The sequence below is a fragment of the Microcaecilia unicolor genome, chromosome 6, assembly GCF_901765095.1.
Source record: "Microcaecilia unicolor chromosome 6, aMicUni1.1, whole genome shotgun sequence".
Taxonomy (NCBI): domain Eukaryota; kingdom Metazoa; phylum Chordata; class Amphibia; order Gymnophiona; family Siphonopidae; genus Microcaecilia; species Microcaecilia unicolor.
In genome coordinates, this window is record NC_044036.1 from 176,798,121 (window position 1) to 176,813,811 (window position 15,691).

At 47.4% G+C, this 15,691-nt stretch overlaps 1 protein-coding gene across 3 annotated transcripts in view; it reads right to left on the bottom strand.

The window, feature by feature from the left end:
* NISCH (nischarin) overlaps positions 1-15,691 on the bottom strand; it is a 168,462-nt gene that overhangs the window by 13,510 nt on the left and 139,261 nt on the right. For all 3 annotated transcript variants that reach the window (XM_030205474.1, XM_030205476.1, XM_030205477.1), the window contains exons 19-20: positions 14,648-14,804; positions 10,290-10,418 (exon numbers count right to left, since the gene is read on the bottom strand). In XM_030205474.1, coding sequence (XP_030061334.1) covers positions 10,290-10,418; positions 14,648-14,804 — 286 coding nt within the window. The remainder of the gene's footprint in view (positions 1-10,289; positions 10,419-14,647; positions 14,805-15,691) is intronic.

A 15,691-nucleotide genomic window follows, 5' to 3' on the forward strand; every position in this document is an offset into this window, starting at 1 on the left:
CAATGTGGAATAGTGTTATAATTAGGAAAAGCGAATGCTACATACCTGTAGAAGGTATTCTCCGAGGACAGCAGGCTGATTGTTCTCACTGATGGGTGACGTCCACGGCAGCCCCTCCAATCGGAAACTTCACTAGCAAAGGCCTTTGCTAGTCCTCGCGCGCCCATGCGCACCGCGCATGCTTGGCCGTCTTCCCGCCCGAACCGGCTCGTGTTCGTCAGTCCTATAAGTAGCAAACAAAGCAAGGGAAGACACAACTGCAAAGGGGAGGCGGGCGGGTTTGTGAGAACAATCAGCCTGCTGTCCTAGGAGAATACCTTCTACAGGTATGTAGCATTCGCTTTCTCCGAGGACAAGCAGGCTGCTTGTTCTCACTGATGGGGTATCCCTAGCCCCCAGGCTCACTCAAAACAACAACCATGGTCAATTGGGCCTCGCAACGGCGAGGACATAACTGAGATTGACCTAAAAAAATTTACCAACTAACTGAGAGTGCAGCCTGGAACAGAACAAACAGGGCCCTCGGGGGGTGGAGTTGGATCCTAAAGCCCAAACAGGTTCTGAAGAACTGACTGCCCGAACCGACTGTCGCGTCGGGTATCCTGCTGCAGGCAGATGACCACGTCGCAGCTTTGCAAATTTTTTCAATAGAGGCTGACTTCAAGTGGGCTACCGACGCTGCCATGGCTCTAACATTATGAGCCGTGACATGACCCTCAAGAGTCAGCCCAGCCTGGGCGTAAGTGAAGGAAATGCAATCTGCTAGCCAATTGGATATGGTGCGTTTCCCCACAGCCACTCCCCTCCTATTGGGATCAAAAGAAACAAACAATTGGGCGGACTGTCTGTTGGGCTGTGTCCGCTCCAGGTAGAAGGCCAATGCTCTCTTGCAGTCCAATGTGTGCAGCTGACGTTCAGCAGGGCAGGAATGAGGACGGGGAAAGAATGTTGGCAAGACAATTGACTGGTTCAGATGGAACTCCGACACAACCTTTGGCAAAAACTTAGGGTGAGTGCGGAGGACTACTCTGTTATGATGAAATTTGGTGTAAGGGGCCTGGGCTACCAGGGCCTGAAGCTCACTGACTCTACGAGCTGAAGTAACTGCCACCAAGAAAATAACCTTCCAGGTCAAGTACTTCAGATGGCAGGAATTCAGTGGCTCAAAAGGAGGTTTCATCAGCTGGGTGAGAACGACATTGAGATCCCATGACACTGTAGGAGGCTTGATAGGGGGCTTTGACAAAAGCAAACCTCTCATGAAGCGAACAACTAAAGGCTGTCCTGAGATCGGCTTACCTTCCACACGGTAATGGTATGCACTGATTGCACTAAGGTGAACCCTTACAGAGTTGGTCTTGAGACCAGACTCAGACAAGTGCAGAAGGTATTCAAGCAGGTTCTGTGAAGGACAAGAGCGAGGATCTAGGGCCTTGCTGTCACACCAGACGGCAAACCTCCTCCATAGAAAGAAGTAACTCCTCTTAGTGGAATCTTTTCTGGAAGCAAGCAAGATACGGGAGACACCCTCTGACAGACCCAAAGAGGCAAAGTCTACGCTCTCAACATCCAGGCCGTGAGAGCCAGGGACCGGAGGTTGGGATGCAGAAGCGCCCCTTCGTCCTGTGTGATGAGGGTCGGAAAACACTCCAATCTCCACGGTTCTTCGGAGGACAACTCCAGAAGAAGAGGGAACCAGATCTGACGCGGCCAAAAAGGAGCAATCAGAATCATGGTGCCTCGGTCTTGCTTGAGTTTCAACAAAGTCTTCCCCACCTGAGGTATGGGAGGATAAGCATACAGCAGACCCTCCCCCCAATCCAGGAGGAAGGCATCCGATGCCAGTCTGCCGTGGGCCTGAAGCCTGGAACAGAACTGAGGGACTTTGTGGTTGGCTCGAGATGCGAAGAGGTCTACCAAGGGGGTGCCCCACACCTGGAAGATCTGTCGCACTACACGGGAATTGAGCGACCACTTGTGAGGTTGCATAATCCTGCTCAACCTGTCGGCCAGACTGTTGTTTACGCCTGCCAGATATGTGGCTTGGAGCACCATGCCGTGACGGCGAGCCCAGAGCCACATGCTGACGGCTTCCTGACACAGGGGGCGAGATCCGGTGCCCCCCTGCTTGTTGACGTAGTACATGGCAACCTGGTTGTCTGTCTGAATTTGGATAATTTGGTGGGACAGCCGATCTCTGAAAGCCTTCAGAGCGTTCCAGATCGCTCGCAACTCCAGAAGATTGATCTGCAGATCGCGTTCCTGGAGGGACCAACTTCCTTGGGTGTGAAGCCCATCGACATGAGCTCCCCATCCCAGGAGAGACGCATCCGTGGTCAGCACTTTTTGTGGCTGAGGAATTTGGAAAGGACGTCCCAGAGTCAAATTGGACCAAATCGTCCACCAATACAGGGATTCGAGAAAACTCGTGGACAGGTGGATCACGTCTTCTAGATCCCCAGCAGCCTGAAACCACTGGGAAGCTAGGGTCCATTGGGCAGATCTCATGTGAAGGCGGGCCATGGGAGTCACATGAACTGTGGAGGCCATGTGGCCCAGCAATCTCAACATCTGCCGAGCTGTGATCTGCTGTGACGCTCGCACCCGCGAGACGAGGGACAACAAGTTGTTGGCTCTCGCCTCTGGGAGATAGGCGCGAGCCGTCCGGGAATCCAGCAGAGCTCCTATGAATTCGAGTCTCTGCACTGGGAGAAGATGGGACTTTGGATAATTTATCACAAACCCCAGTAGCTCCAGGAGGCGAATAGTCATCTGCATGGACTGCAGGGCTCCTGCCTCGGATGTGTTCTTCACCAGCCAATCGTCGAGATACGGGAACACGTGCACCCCCAGCCTGCGAAGTGCCGCTGCTACCACAGCCAAGCACTTTGTGAACACCCTGGGCGCAGAGGCGAGCCCAAAGGGTAGCACACAGTACTGGAAGTGACGTGTGCCCAGCTGAAATCGCAGATACTGCCTGTGAGCTGGCAGTATCGGGATGTGTGTGTAGGCATCCTTCAAGTCCAGAGAGCATAGCCAATCGTTTTCCTGAATCATGGGAAGAAGGGTGCCCAGGGAAAGCATCCTGAACTTTTCTTTGACCAGATATTTGTTCAGGGCCCTTAGGTCTAGGATGGGACGCATCCCCCCTGTTTTCTTTTCCAGAAGGAAGTACCTGGAATAGAATCCCAGCCCTTCCTGCCCGGATGGCACGGGCTCGACCGCATTGGCGCTGAGAAGGGCGGAGAGTTCCTCTGCAAGTACCTGCTTGTGCTGGAAGCTGTAAGACTGAGCTCCCGGTGGACAATTTGGAGGTTTTGAGGCCAAATTGAGGTTGTATCCTTGCCGGACTATTTGAAGAACCCACTGATCGGAGGTTATGAGAGGCCACCTTTGGTGAAAAGCTTTCAACCTCCCTCTGACTGGCAGGTCGCCCGGCACTGACACTTGGATGTCGGCTATGCTCTGCTGGAGCCAGTCAAAAGCTCGTCCCTTGCTTTTGCTGGGGAGCCGAGGGGCCTGGCTGAGGCGCACGCTGCTGACGAGAGCGAGCGCGCTGGGGCTTAGCCTGGGCCGCAGGCTGTCGAGAAGGAGGATTGTACCTACGCTTACCAGAAGAGTAGGGAACAATCTTCCTTCCCCCAAAAAATCTTTTACCTGTAGAGGTAGAGGCTGAAGGCTGCCGGCGGGAGAACTTGTCAAATGCGGTGTCCCGTTGGTGGAGCTGCTCTACCACCTGTTCGACTTTTTCTCCAAAAATATTATCCGCACGGCAAGGCGAGTCCGCAATCCGCTGCTGGATTCTATTCTCCAGGTCGGAGGCACGCAGCCATGAGAGTCTGCGCATCACCACACCTTGAGCAGCGGCCCTGGACGCAACATCAAAGGTGTCATACACCCCTCTGGCCAGGAATTTTCTGCACGCCTTCAGCTGCCTGACCACCTCCTGAAAAGGCTTGGCTTGCTCAGGGGGGAGCGCATCAACCAAGCCCGCCAACTGCCGCACATTGTTCCGCATGTGTATGCTCGTGTAGAGCTGGTAGGACTGAATTTTGGCCACGAGCATAGAAGAATGGTAGGCCTTCCTCCCAAAGGAGTCTAAGGTTCTAGAGTCCTTGCCCGGGGGCGCCGAAGCATGCTCCCTAGAACTCTTAGCCTTCTTTAGGGCCAGATCCACAACTCCAGAATCATGAGGCAACTGAGTGCGCATCAGTTCTGGGTCCCCATGGATCCGGTACTGGGACTCGATCTTCTTGGGGATGTGGAGATTAGTTAAAGGCTTGGTCCAGTTCGCCAGCAATGTCTTTTTTAGGACATGGTGCATGGGTACAGTGGACGCTTCCTTAGGTGGAGAAGGATAGTCCAGGAGCTCAAACATTTCAGCCCTGGGCTCGTCCTCCACAACCACCGGGAAGGGGATGGCCGTAGACATCTCCCGGACAAAGGAAGCAAAAGACAGACTCTCGGGGGAGAAAGCTGTCTCTCAGGAGAGGGAGTGGGATCGGAAGGAAGACCTTCAGACTCCTCGTCAGAGAAATATCTGGGGTCTTCCTCCTCTTCCCACGAGGCCTCACCCTCGGTGTCAGACACAAGTTCACGGACCTGTGTCTGCAACCGTGCCCGACTCGACTCTGTGGAGCCACGTCCACGATGGGGGCGTCGAGAGGTAGACTCCCTCGCCCGCATCAGTGAAGCTCCCTCCGCCGACGTAGTCGGGGAGCCCTCCTGGGAGGCGGCGGCAGCCGGTACCGCACGCGGCACCGACGCCGGAGACCTCACCTCGGGCGATGGGACCGCCGGTACCGGAGGGTTAGGGCGCAACAGCTCTCCCAGAATCTCTGGGAGAACGGCCCGGAGGCTCTCGTTCAGAGCGGCTGCAGAGAAAGGCATGGAGGTCGATGCAGGCGTCGACGTCAGAACCTGCTCCGGGCGTGGAGGCTGTTCCGGGCTGTCCAGAGTGGAGCGCATCGACACCTCCTGAACAGAGGGTGAGCGGTCCTCTCGGTGCCGATGCCTGCTGGATGCCGACTCCCTCGGCGACCCAGAGCTCTCGGTGCCGACACGGGAAGGAGACCGATGACGATGCTTCTTCGACTTCTTGGGACGAAGCATGTCACCGGAGCTTCCCGGCACCGACGAGGAGGACGTAGAATCCAGCCGTCGCTTCCTCGGGGCCGAGGCCGAAGGAGGTCGGTCTCGGGGGGGCTGTACCGCAGGAGCCCTCAGGGTAGGGGGAGACCCACCCGAAGGCTCACCGCCACCAGCAGGGGAATGGACAGCCCTCACCTGCACTCCAGACGAAGCACCACCGTCCGACGACATCAGCCGACGAGGTCCCGGTACCACCGACGTCAATGCAGCTGTCCGATGTCTCAGCGCCGATGCAGAGGGCCGATGCCTCGATGCACTGGCGGCCGAGGATGAAGTTCTGGACGCTGAAGACGTCGATGCACTCGATACCCCCGGTGCCGATGCCAACGAAGAGCCCGAGAACAAAACGTTCCACTGGGCCAATCTCGCTACCTGAGTCCGCTTTTGCAAAAGGGAACACAGACTACAGGCCTGCGGGTGGTGCCCAGCCCCCAAGCACTGAAGACACGACGCGTGCCTGTCAGTGAGCGAGATGACCCGGGCGCACTGGGTGCACTTCTTGAAGCCGCTGGGAGACTTCGATGTCATGGGTGGAAAAATCACGCCGGCGAGATCAAAAGTCGAAATGGCAGAAAAGGCACCCGAAAAACAAGGGGAAGAAAACTTCGACCCGAGGCCTAAAAGCGGCCTACCCCGACGACGAAAGAAAACTTACCGGGGCGAAAAGGTTGAAAATAGCGGGGGGAAAAAACACCAAAGAGTCTTTTTCCACACAGAATGGTTTTTTTTTTTTTTGAAACAACACGACGAACGCGCGAGATCGACTTTGCGGGGCCCGACATGGCGAAAACACGACTGTACCGAGCGCGGACAAAAGAAGACTGACGAACACGAGCCGGTTCGGGCGGTAAGACGGCCGCGCATGCGCGGTGCATGGGCGCGCGAGGACTAGCAAAGGCCTTTGCTAGTGAAGTTTCCGATTGGAGGGGCTGCCGTGGACGTCACCCATCAGTGAGAACAAGCAGCCTGCTTGTCCTCGGAGAAACTATCAAAACACAGCAGCAAAGTTCAAGGCATGCTATCCCATTCACATCTGCTGTAGATGATATCCAAACTAGCAAACAGAAAAAGCTACATTGCTTACCTGCAACAGGAATCCTCTGAGTACAGGGGAAAACACCAGACAAAGTGATATCATCACTGATCAGATCTTTTCTAGAGCTTTCTAGGAAATTCTCAGAAATTCTGCTCCTGGAGTACAGCAATACCCTAATGGTTAGTGCAGAAGGCTTTGATCCTGGCAACCTAGGTTCAATTCCCACTGCACTCCTTGTGAACTTGGACAAGTCACTTAACCAGTGGCGTAGCCACAGGTGGGCCTGGGTGGGCTGAGGCCCACCTAGTTAGGGTTCAGGCTCACCCAACAGTAGCACACATTTAGCGGTAGCTGTTGGGGATCCCAAGCTCCGCAAGCTTAAGACTTCCCCAGTTGTAACAAAAACGCTGCTCTCCACAATACTGGTACCTGCACATGCTCCGTTTTCAATGCCTGCCTGCTGCAGACTGCTAAGTTGGAGGGAAGCATTTTCCCGCCAGTTGAGATTTTTTTTTTTTGTGTGTGTGGGGGAGGGAGAACTCTCGGTGCCCACCCACTTCTTGCCTAGGCCCACCCAAAATCTGCTGTCTGGCTACGCCCCTGCACTTAACCATGTACAAAAAAAAAAAGAAAAAGAAGATTGTGAGCTCTCTAGGGACAGCGAAAGACCTGCATATAATGTGTACAGCGCTGCATGTGTCTAGTAGTGCTATACAAATGATTAGTAGTAGTAGTAATAGATCTCCAGAAGGGAAGGAGAAAGAATGTCTGTGATTAGAAATTTATCAAGTGCCCTCAGATGAGAGGCAGACTTAGATCTTGTTGCTATCACATAGACATGGTTTAATGACTCCCATGAATGGGAAGCAACCATACCGGGCTGTAATCTCTTTAGGAAGGATAGAACTAGCCAAAAAGCTGAAGGAGTAACATGTGAAAAAGAACATAAAAGCAGCTGAAATTCAGGACAACTGGGGAAAGGAGGAAGCAATATGGATCAACTTGTGAGACAGAAGATAGAACATCTGTTTGCACATACTCCCCCTCCCCCCCCCCCCATTTACTAAGCCATGCAGCAATGCCAAAACAGCCCATTCAAAATGAATGGGCTGTGTCGGCATTAGCACATGGCAGTAACTAGTGTCGCTAAGTAAACGGTGGGGGTGGGGGGGGGGTTATTGTCTAAAGATCTCAAATACAAATGGAAATTTTGGACAAAGATCTAGTCATAGATAACCAAATGCTGGGAATGAAAGATGAGGTGCTGTTGCTGGGAGATTTCAGCTTGGCAGATGCAGATTGGAGTGATTCATCTGAGAATTGGAAAGAAGTAAAAAGATAGTGGATGCTTCTCAAAATTCTCTCCTTAGGCAAATGATGACAGAACCCACAAGAAAAGAGGCACACTGGATCTCGTGATCACAAATGGAGAAAATGTGTGTAATATTTTGAGGGGGTACACCCTGGGCAGGAGTGGTCATTGCACTGTATGGTTCAATATAGGAGCTAAAGTGGATTTCAAACATGCTGATTTTAGTAAAATGAGGGAGTACCTGAGGAAAGAGCTAACAGGATGGGAGGATATAAAAGAAATGGAAAGTCAGTAGTCCAAGCTGAAAGAAGCAACGAAAATGGCAACAGATCTTTATGTAAGAAAAGTACACAAAAGCAAGAGGAGAAGGAAACCTATATAGTTCACCAAACAAATGTCCGAAGGAATAAAGGTAAAACAGGTGGCATTTATGAAGTACAGACGAACGCAGAGAGAAGTAAATAGAAAAGCATACCACATAAAACTAAAAGACATGAAGAGAGAAATACAGCTGACAAAAGCACAGGCGAAAGAAAAAATGGCTAGAGACATAAATAGAGGTGACAAGACTTTTCAGGTATACTGAGAAAAGAGGAAAGCAAGAAATTGAATTGTGAGACTGAAGCTGATGAGAACCGATATGTGGAGAGTGATGAGGAAAAGACAGACATAATGTACAAATACTTCTGTTTTATGTTCATGGAAGAAAATCCTGGAGAATGACCTTTGTTGGCCAACAACATTACATATGGGAGTGCAGCAGCTATCACTCCGTTCATGGAAGAAAGTGTTTATGAACAACTGAAAAAACTAAAACTGGACAAAGTCATGGGGCCAGATGAGATACATCCAAGGATACTGGAGAACAAAGAGGTTCTGGTGGGCTCTCTAAGATTTGCATAATAGATCCTTGGAGATGGAGAGGTTGCACGGGATTGGAGAAGGGCAAATATGGTCCATCTCCATAAAAATGGTGACAGAAAAGAAGTGGGAAACTACAGGCTGATAAGCTTCAAGTTAGTTTTAGGAAAAATTATGGAGGTGCTGCTGAAGGAAAAAGACAGTAAAATTCCTAGAATCCAATGGCTTACAAGATCCGAGGCAATATGGTTTTGCCAAAGGAAAATCATGTCAAATAAATCTGGTTTCTTCAGAGAACTGGATCAGGGGCACATGCTAGATGTGGCTTATTTGCACTTCAGCAAAACGTTTGACACAATTCCTGATAGGAGGCTTGTGAACATATTGAACGGGCTGAAGTTAGGATTGAGACGTTTAAAGCATGAATAGCACTTGTAAAATGATTGCCTTAAGTATCTCAGATTACCAAACTACAAATTTACTACATATAGGGATAAACTCTCAAAAGGTCGCCAAAATGTAGTTGCCGAATTATATAAAGGCAATTGGGCATGCAAATGCCATTACAGAACATGAACTTAAGTCTGCATTTAGGTGCCTAACTTATGCGTCCATCTTTCGTTTCGATAATATGGTCGAGGACGCCCAAATCTCAACATATAGGTTGACCTTAGAGAAGGTCATCCCTGGGTTTCAGCAATAATGGAAACCAAGGACGCCCATCTCAGAAACGACCAAATCCAAGCCATTTTGTCATGGGAGGAGCCAGCATTTGTAGTGCACTGGCCCCCCTCACATGCCAGGACACCAACCAGGCACCCTAGGAGGCACTGCAGAGGACTTCAGAAATTGCTCCCAGGTGTATAGCTTTAGGTGCTGAGCCCCCCAAAACCCACTCCCCACAACTGTACACTACCATAGCCCTAAGGGGTGAAGGGGGCACCTACACGTGGGTACAGTGGGTTTCTGGTGGGTTTTGAAGGGCTCACATTTACCACCACAAGTGTAACAGGTAGGGGGGGTATGGGCCTGGGTCCGCCTGCCTGAAGTGCACTGCACCCACTAAAACTGCTCCAGGGACCTGCATACTGCTGTCATGGAGCTGGGTATGACATTTGAGACTGGCAAAAAAAAAGTTTTAAGTTTTTTTTTTAGGGTGGGAGGGGGTTGGTGACCACTGGGGGAGTAGGGGAGGTCATCCCCGATACCTTCCGGTGGTCATCTGGTCAGTTCGGGCCCTTCTTTGTTCCATTATCGGCCAAGGATGCCCATCTCTTAATCATGCCCCAGTCCCGCCTTCACTACGGTGTCGACATGCCCCCGTGAACTTTGGTTGTCCCCACAACGGGAAGCAGTTGAGGACGCCCAAAATCAGCTTTCGATTATGCCGATTTGGGCGACCCTGAGAGAAGGACGCTTATCTCCCGATTTGTGGCGGAAGATGGGCGCCCTTCTCTTTCGAAAATAAGCCTGTAAGTAAGGCACAGTGCAGGGGAGGGGGTGGGATTACTGTATTTATCTACTGTGCATGCCAAGAAGATTACTAAGAATTTCCTAGGAAGCTCTAGAAAAGTTCTGATTGGCACAAGCAAAGATATCACTTGATCTGTGTGACTGGTGATTTTGCTCATCTTAAGAGAAAAATGGGACTTACTCCTTAATTTGTACTAGCTGCCTTAAATAACCAGAATTAATATTTTGAATAAACTGTACATGACAAAGACTAATTTTGAAGGGGAAAGGTGTCTAGGATCTAGGAGAGATTGTAATAGTCAAGATTAAAACGCTTCTTATTAGGTTATCACAGCAGAATGGAAATCTAGTAAGAATCTCTGCAAAGTTGTGAAATACAGAACTTCCTGCATCTTGCATTTTTGAAAAACATGTTATCTAAAGGACAAGAGTAAAGATGCATGAAATACTACTCACCAACAATCCGAAAATATTGATCAAAAAGTCCTACATTCACTGACTGTAGATCATTAAGTTTTAGAACAAAACAATATGAAAGACAGAAAGAACTGCTTTCAAATCCAGATGGTTTTTGGTTCCAAAAGTCTAATAAAGAAGAAATGGAAAAAAGTACATTGAAAAAAGGTTATTGTACAAATATGCAATTGTAAAGCTCATTAACTAAATCAAATGGCATCAAAAATTCATAATTCAACAAGATTATAGGTAGAGCAAATCTATATTACTGGACCTGGTAATATAACAATGTCAGACAGACTGGATGGTTGTTATCTGTGAGAATTGACAAGACAGGTTGAAGTGAGTATGCACATGGAGTAATGCATACTCCTTAATTTCGGTGCCATTCTAAATACATTTACGCAGCATTGTAGACAGTGGATGGAAAATAAAATTACACAGCTATCAAGCAGTCACTATAGGGCTAGGTACTGCAGATGGACAAAAATAAATATATAAATTTAAAAAACAAGAGCCTCAGGCTAGTTTCTGACCTGAATTCATAAAGCCTTGCTGACTAACCAGCTTTTGAACTGTTTGCTACACAACTAGATAACCCCCAGCACAGCCTAATGATTAGTGCAGTGGGCCAAGAACTTGGGCAACCAGGTTCAATTCTCACTGCAAATCCTTGTGCCTCTGGGCAAGTCACTTAACCCTCCATCAGTGGCGTAGCCACATATGGGCCTGGGTGGGCTAGGGCCCACCCACTTAGGGCTCATGCCCACCCAACAATAGCACACATTTAACGGTAGCTTGTGGGTGTCCCAAACTCCAACTGAAGACTTCCCCCTGATGGAAATAAAAACGCTACTCTCCATGATACTGGCACCTGTGCATGCTCAGTTTTCAGCACATGCCTGCTGCAGACTGGCAAGGGGGAAAGAAGCATTTTCTCCGCAGCTGGGATATTTTGTTGTTGGTGGGGGGGAGGGGAGAGAACACTTGGTGCCCACCCACTTCTTGCCTAGGTCCACCCAAAATCTGTTGTCTGGCTACGCCCCTGTACTCCATTGCCTCAGGTACAAAAAAAACCCTAGATTGTGAGCCCACTAAAGGACAAAGTACCTAGTTTATCCAATATTTTTCCAGTGTGGAAGGAAAATGTCAAGCCCCATTTAGAAAACCACTGGCTATTCAGCTAGGACAAGGCTACTGGAGAAGCCTGAGCTTTTCTCCTTATCCACTGCGAGCACATTGCTCCAGCAAGAGTGTGAAATGGCCACATTGAAAGAGGATCTATGGGACACAGCAGAAACCACTAGAGTTCACAGTGCTAATGTTAACATTAACATGCATTGTCATGCCAACTTCACTGGCAAAAAGTTTAGAAAGATGAAACTACTGCAAGATACAGAAGGGAAGTCAGGAGCACATCAGCCCATCAAACATTTCAAGTCCTGCAGCCTGGGTAAGGAATGACAGCTAAATACTTGCCAAGGCAGGGCATCTCAAACCTGTCCTGGGAACCCCCAGCCATTTGTGTTTTCAGGCTATCGACAATGAATAAGCAGGATATAATTGTGCATAAACAGGGCTTACAAGGAAAGCATATTTATTTCATGTAGATTTGCTGTGAATATTCTGCAAACAAGGACAGGTTTGGGAAGCCCAGTGCTAAGGAAAATAAAAACCAGTTGTACTTCTTAATCAACAGTAAACTGATGTGCAGCTCAAACTACAACTCACAGGGGAAAAAAAGGGGCAGTGGATAGTATGTAGATATGCTGATTTGGATGGGGGGGGGGGGGGGGGGGGGGAGGAGAAATAGTAGCAGCAATATTTTTTGTGACAATATTCCTGAAGGGCTAGAGGGAAAGGTGTCACCTCGGAGGGAGTGGAAAGTATAAGAAGTGCTCTAAAAAATTAGAAGTGTGGACAAATGTTTGGCAGTTAAGCTTTAATGTGAAGAAATGAGGAGTGATGTGCTTGGGGTGTAGAAACCCAAAAGAGCTGTACACGATAGGAAGCGAGAGGCTGATGTGCACAGACCAGGAATGGGATCGCGGGGTGATAACGTCTGAAGATCGCAGAGTAGTGAAACAATGTGATCAGGCAGAGGCCAAGGCTTGGCTGTGTAGAGAGGGGCATAACCAGAAGACTGGAGGAGGTGATATTTTATTGGAGACTTTTTTTTGTATTTCTTTAGGGCAATTTGTAAATGTTATAAACAGTAAACTTAATTAAAAAAAAAATAAAAGGAAGTGAAAATGTCCCTGTACAAGTTGCTGGTGAGACTGCACTTGGAGTGCCATCAGGGCTAGTCTTAGAAATTGTGGGGCCCTGTGCAAACTAGTTCAGTGGGACCCTCCACCTGCCACCATAAGCCATAATTTATCAGAGTTTAGAAGGTCTAGAGCTCTCGGAAGCTCACCTCACCCGGTACCTTGATGTGCATCCACCACGTTTCAGTAGAGAGCGGCAGATTTTCATATCCCATCAACTGCCGAGTCCAGAGCCTCCTCACTGCTGCATCCCGCCCTTGCAGAAGCAGGAAGTGACATAAAAAAGGGGCGGGATGCAGCAGCGAGGAGGCTCTGGACTCGGCAGCTGATAGGATATGAAAATTGCTGCCGCTGCTCTCTACTGAAATGTGGATGCACATTAAGGTACGGAGCAGGGAGGACAGATGTACCAGATTTGCAGGGCCTCTACGAGCGCAGGACCCTGTGCGACCACCCCTGTTGCCCATGCTAAGACCGGCTCGGAGTGCCATGTCGAGTTTGAGGCCATATCTTGCCAAAGACACAAAAAGACGAAGCATTCAGAGGAAAGTGACCAAAATAGAATAGAGTCTCTGCCAGAAGACAGTTCTGAAGAGACTTGATAACTTAAATATGTATCCATGGAGGAGAGGACAGATTATGAGACAAGATATTTAAATATTGGAAAGACAAATGAATAAACAAACCTTTTCCAATGAAAAGACTATAGAACTAGAGAACACAAAATAAAGCTGCAAGGAGAGAAACTGAAAAAGCACCACCAGGAAATGCTTTTTCTCTTAGGTCTTTTGGTGCAAAGTGTGCACTGTACTCTGGAAGCCCACTGTGAGCAACTTTTGAAAATTTCAAGTGTTTGTACCACAGGTGGGATCATAATCTTGATACAATTATTCTGAATTTTCCTCTGAGGCAAGCATTTTGTGCTGAAACATGTCAGGCATTTGACTGAATATCTGGAATGTTTACATCCCTGTTGTTTTTTTAAGTTGCTCAACTAAAAAAATTATATTCATTTTTAATGGCTGTTTGCAAGGTTGCTTTTGTTCTTGGATTTATTCTGCACTGCAACACATTTTACCTCTTTTTCTGTACTGAAAAATCTAGTCCCATGAAATACTAATGCTGACTGGCTATGGCTAGATCTCCATTTTTATGTATACTGATTGATTATAATTTAACCTTTCATGTCTGTGAGAACGAATACTGATTGGGTTTTTTTACTCTCTTAAATTCAACAGGATTGGTAATTTTGATATTTTCACACAGATCCATTTATTGCTGTCTTGGACTGTGAGAGCCAACAAGGATTTTGGGAAGGAATTGGAACTTCATAACTGTAATTTTCTTGTTCATTTGTATAAATCCTTTTAGAAGCTACATATGAAGCAGTGACTATTGGATGCTTTGATTTAGTTGTAGCTCGACAGTCACTCTTCAAAGGAAACATTTGGGAACCAATAGATTAGGAACAAAAGCAGTGGTATTTTGTAGCTAAAGGCAGACTAGAAATACAAAAATAAAATTAAAGAGCAGATTTCAGCTTTATTTCTCAGGGAGTACATTATTCCTAGGAACTTTGGGTCTGATATTCTGAAAATTCTGAGTTCATAAATTTGTTCCAATTTTCAGGCAAACGTAGGAGCATATTTAGCTGAAAATTCATTTTAAAAGCTTAAAAGATATGCTTAAAGTTAGGCCTGCTATTTGTTAGTCTAGATTTATGAGCCTAGTGCTAAAAAAAAAAAAAAAAAAAAAATCAGTGCTAAGCACCCCAACTTCTTTTCCTCACCGAAATCTGCCCCGCTTGCGAACCACATTTTATGCTCATAAATTTAAGGGTTCAGAGAAATGTTGTGTATAAATGTAGGCACTCAGCCCCAGTAAGTTTTAAGAGAGGCCAATTTATGAGTATAATTCTCAAAGTTTAGGAACACAATCCTTCAACTATCGGGCCCTTCTATTTTAAGGAACAGAATGGAGTCAATTATACCCACTCCTGAGATGTTTTTGTTGTTGATATTTTTAAAGACAAACATCTCTCGCTCATTTCCCAGTTATTTAAGCCAATGCCAGTGTGTCTTTTTTTCTTACCCAGCTGGTGGTGCTCATTAAAATGAACAGCCGAGTCATCCAGCAGAAAGTAGACAGCTTTTGTGGACAGTAAAACACAAGCAGTCACTTCCACATCTGGAGTTTTATAAAACACAACAGAAGACCACATGAGGTGCCTCAATTCTTCATTCTCCACCTGAAAGAGAACGGCTTTGCTTAATGACATGTATTTTACATAGCAAAATTTGGCAGACACATGATGTTCTTGGAAACAAGTCCACTTCACAACTACCCCATTCCATGAAACAATCACTATGGGGCTCTTTTAACAAGCCGCGGTATAAAGTGGCCCGCTCTAGTTTTGGCATGTGAAATTGGTGTACGCTAGGCCATTTTTTTTTTATTGCAATGGGAAAAGGGCCTTTTTTTAAAAAAATGGGGTAGTAAATGACTGTGTGCTGATACTAAAATTAGAGCGCAGCTATTTACTGTTTGAGCCCTAACGCCAACTATTTAGAAGGTGGTAAGGGCTCACTAGCTACTCATACGGTAATTGGGCAGTGCACAGCAACGTGCTCCCCCCCCCCCCCCCCCAAAAAAAAAAAAAAAAGTTAAGATATCTTTTTTTTATTTAATTAACAATACATTTTTGAACTAGGTTTCAAAAGGCAATACCTTCTTCTCTGGGACTGAAATGAGCAAAAAAAGGAAAAATATCAGAATACATAAGTGAAACAAACAGCATTCCAATAAATTTCAGGGGGAAAGGTAGAGATTGGGGGTGGAAAGAGGAAGAAACAGGGAGAAATGGATAGGTGATCAGAGTGTGACAAAGCAGTATAATTTTATCCTTTATAATGTGATAGGAAATCCAGATATGGGTTTATCATCACCTATCCATCTCTCCCCTGTTTCTCACCCCACCATCCCCAATCCCTAATTTTCCTGTGAGACTGTCACTACAATGTTTTCATGTTTCATCTACACATTCTGATATGTGTCATCTTTTGTAAATTTCTGATCTGAAGCCTTTCAAAAGCTAGTCAAAAAATGAACTGGGACTCAAATGATTAGTTTTGTTTA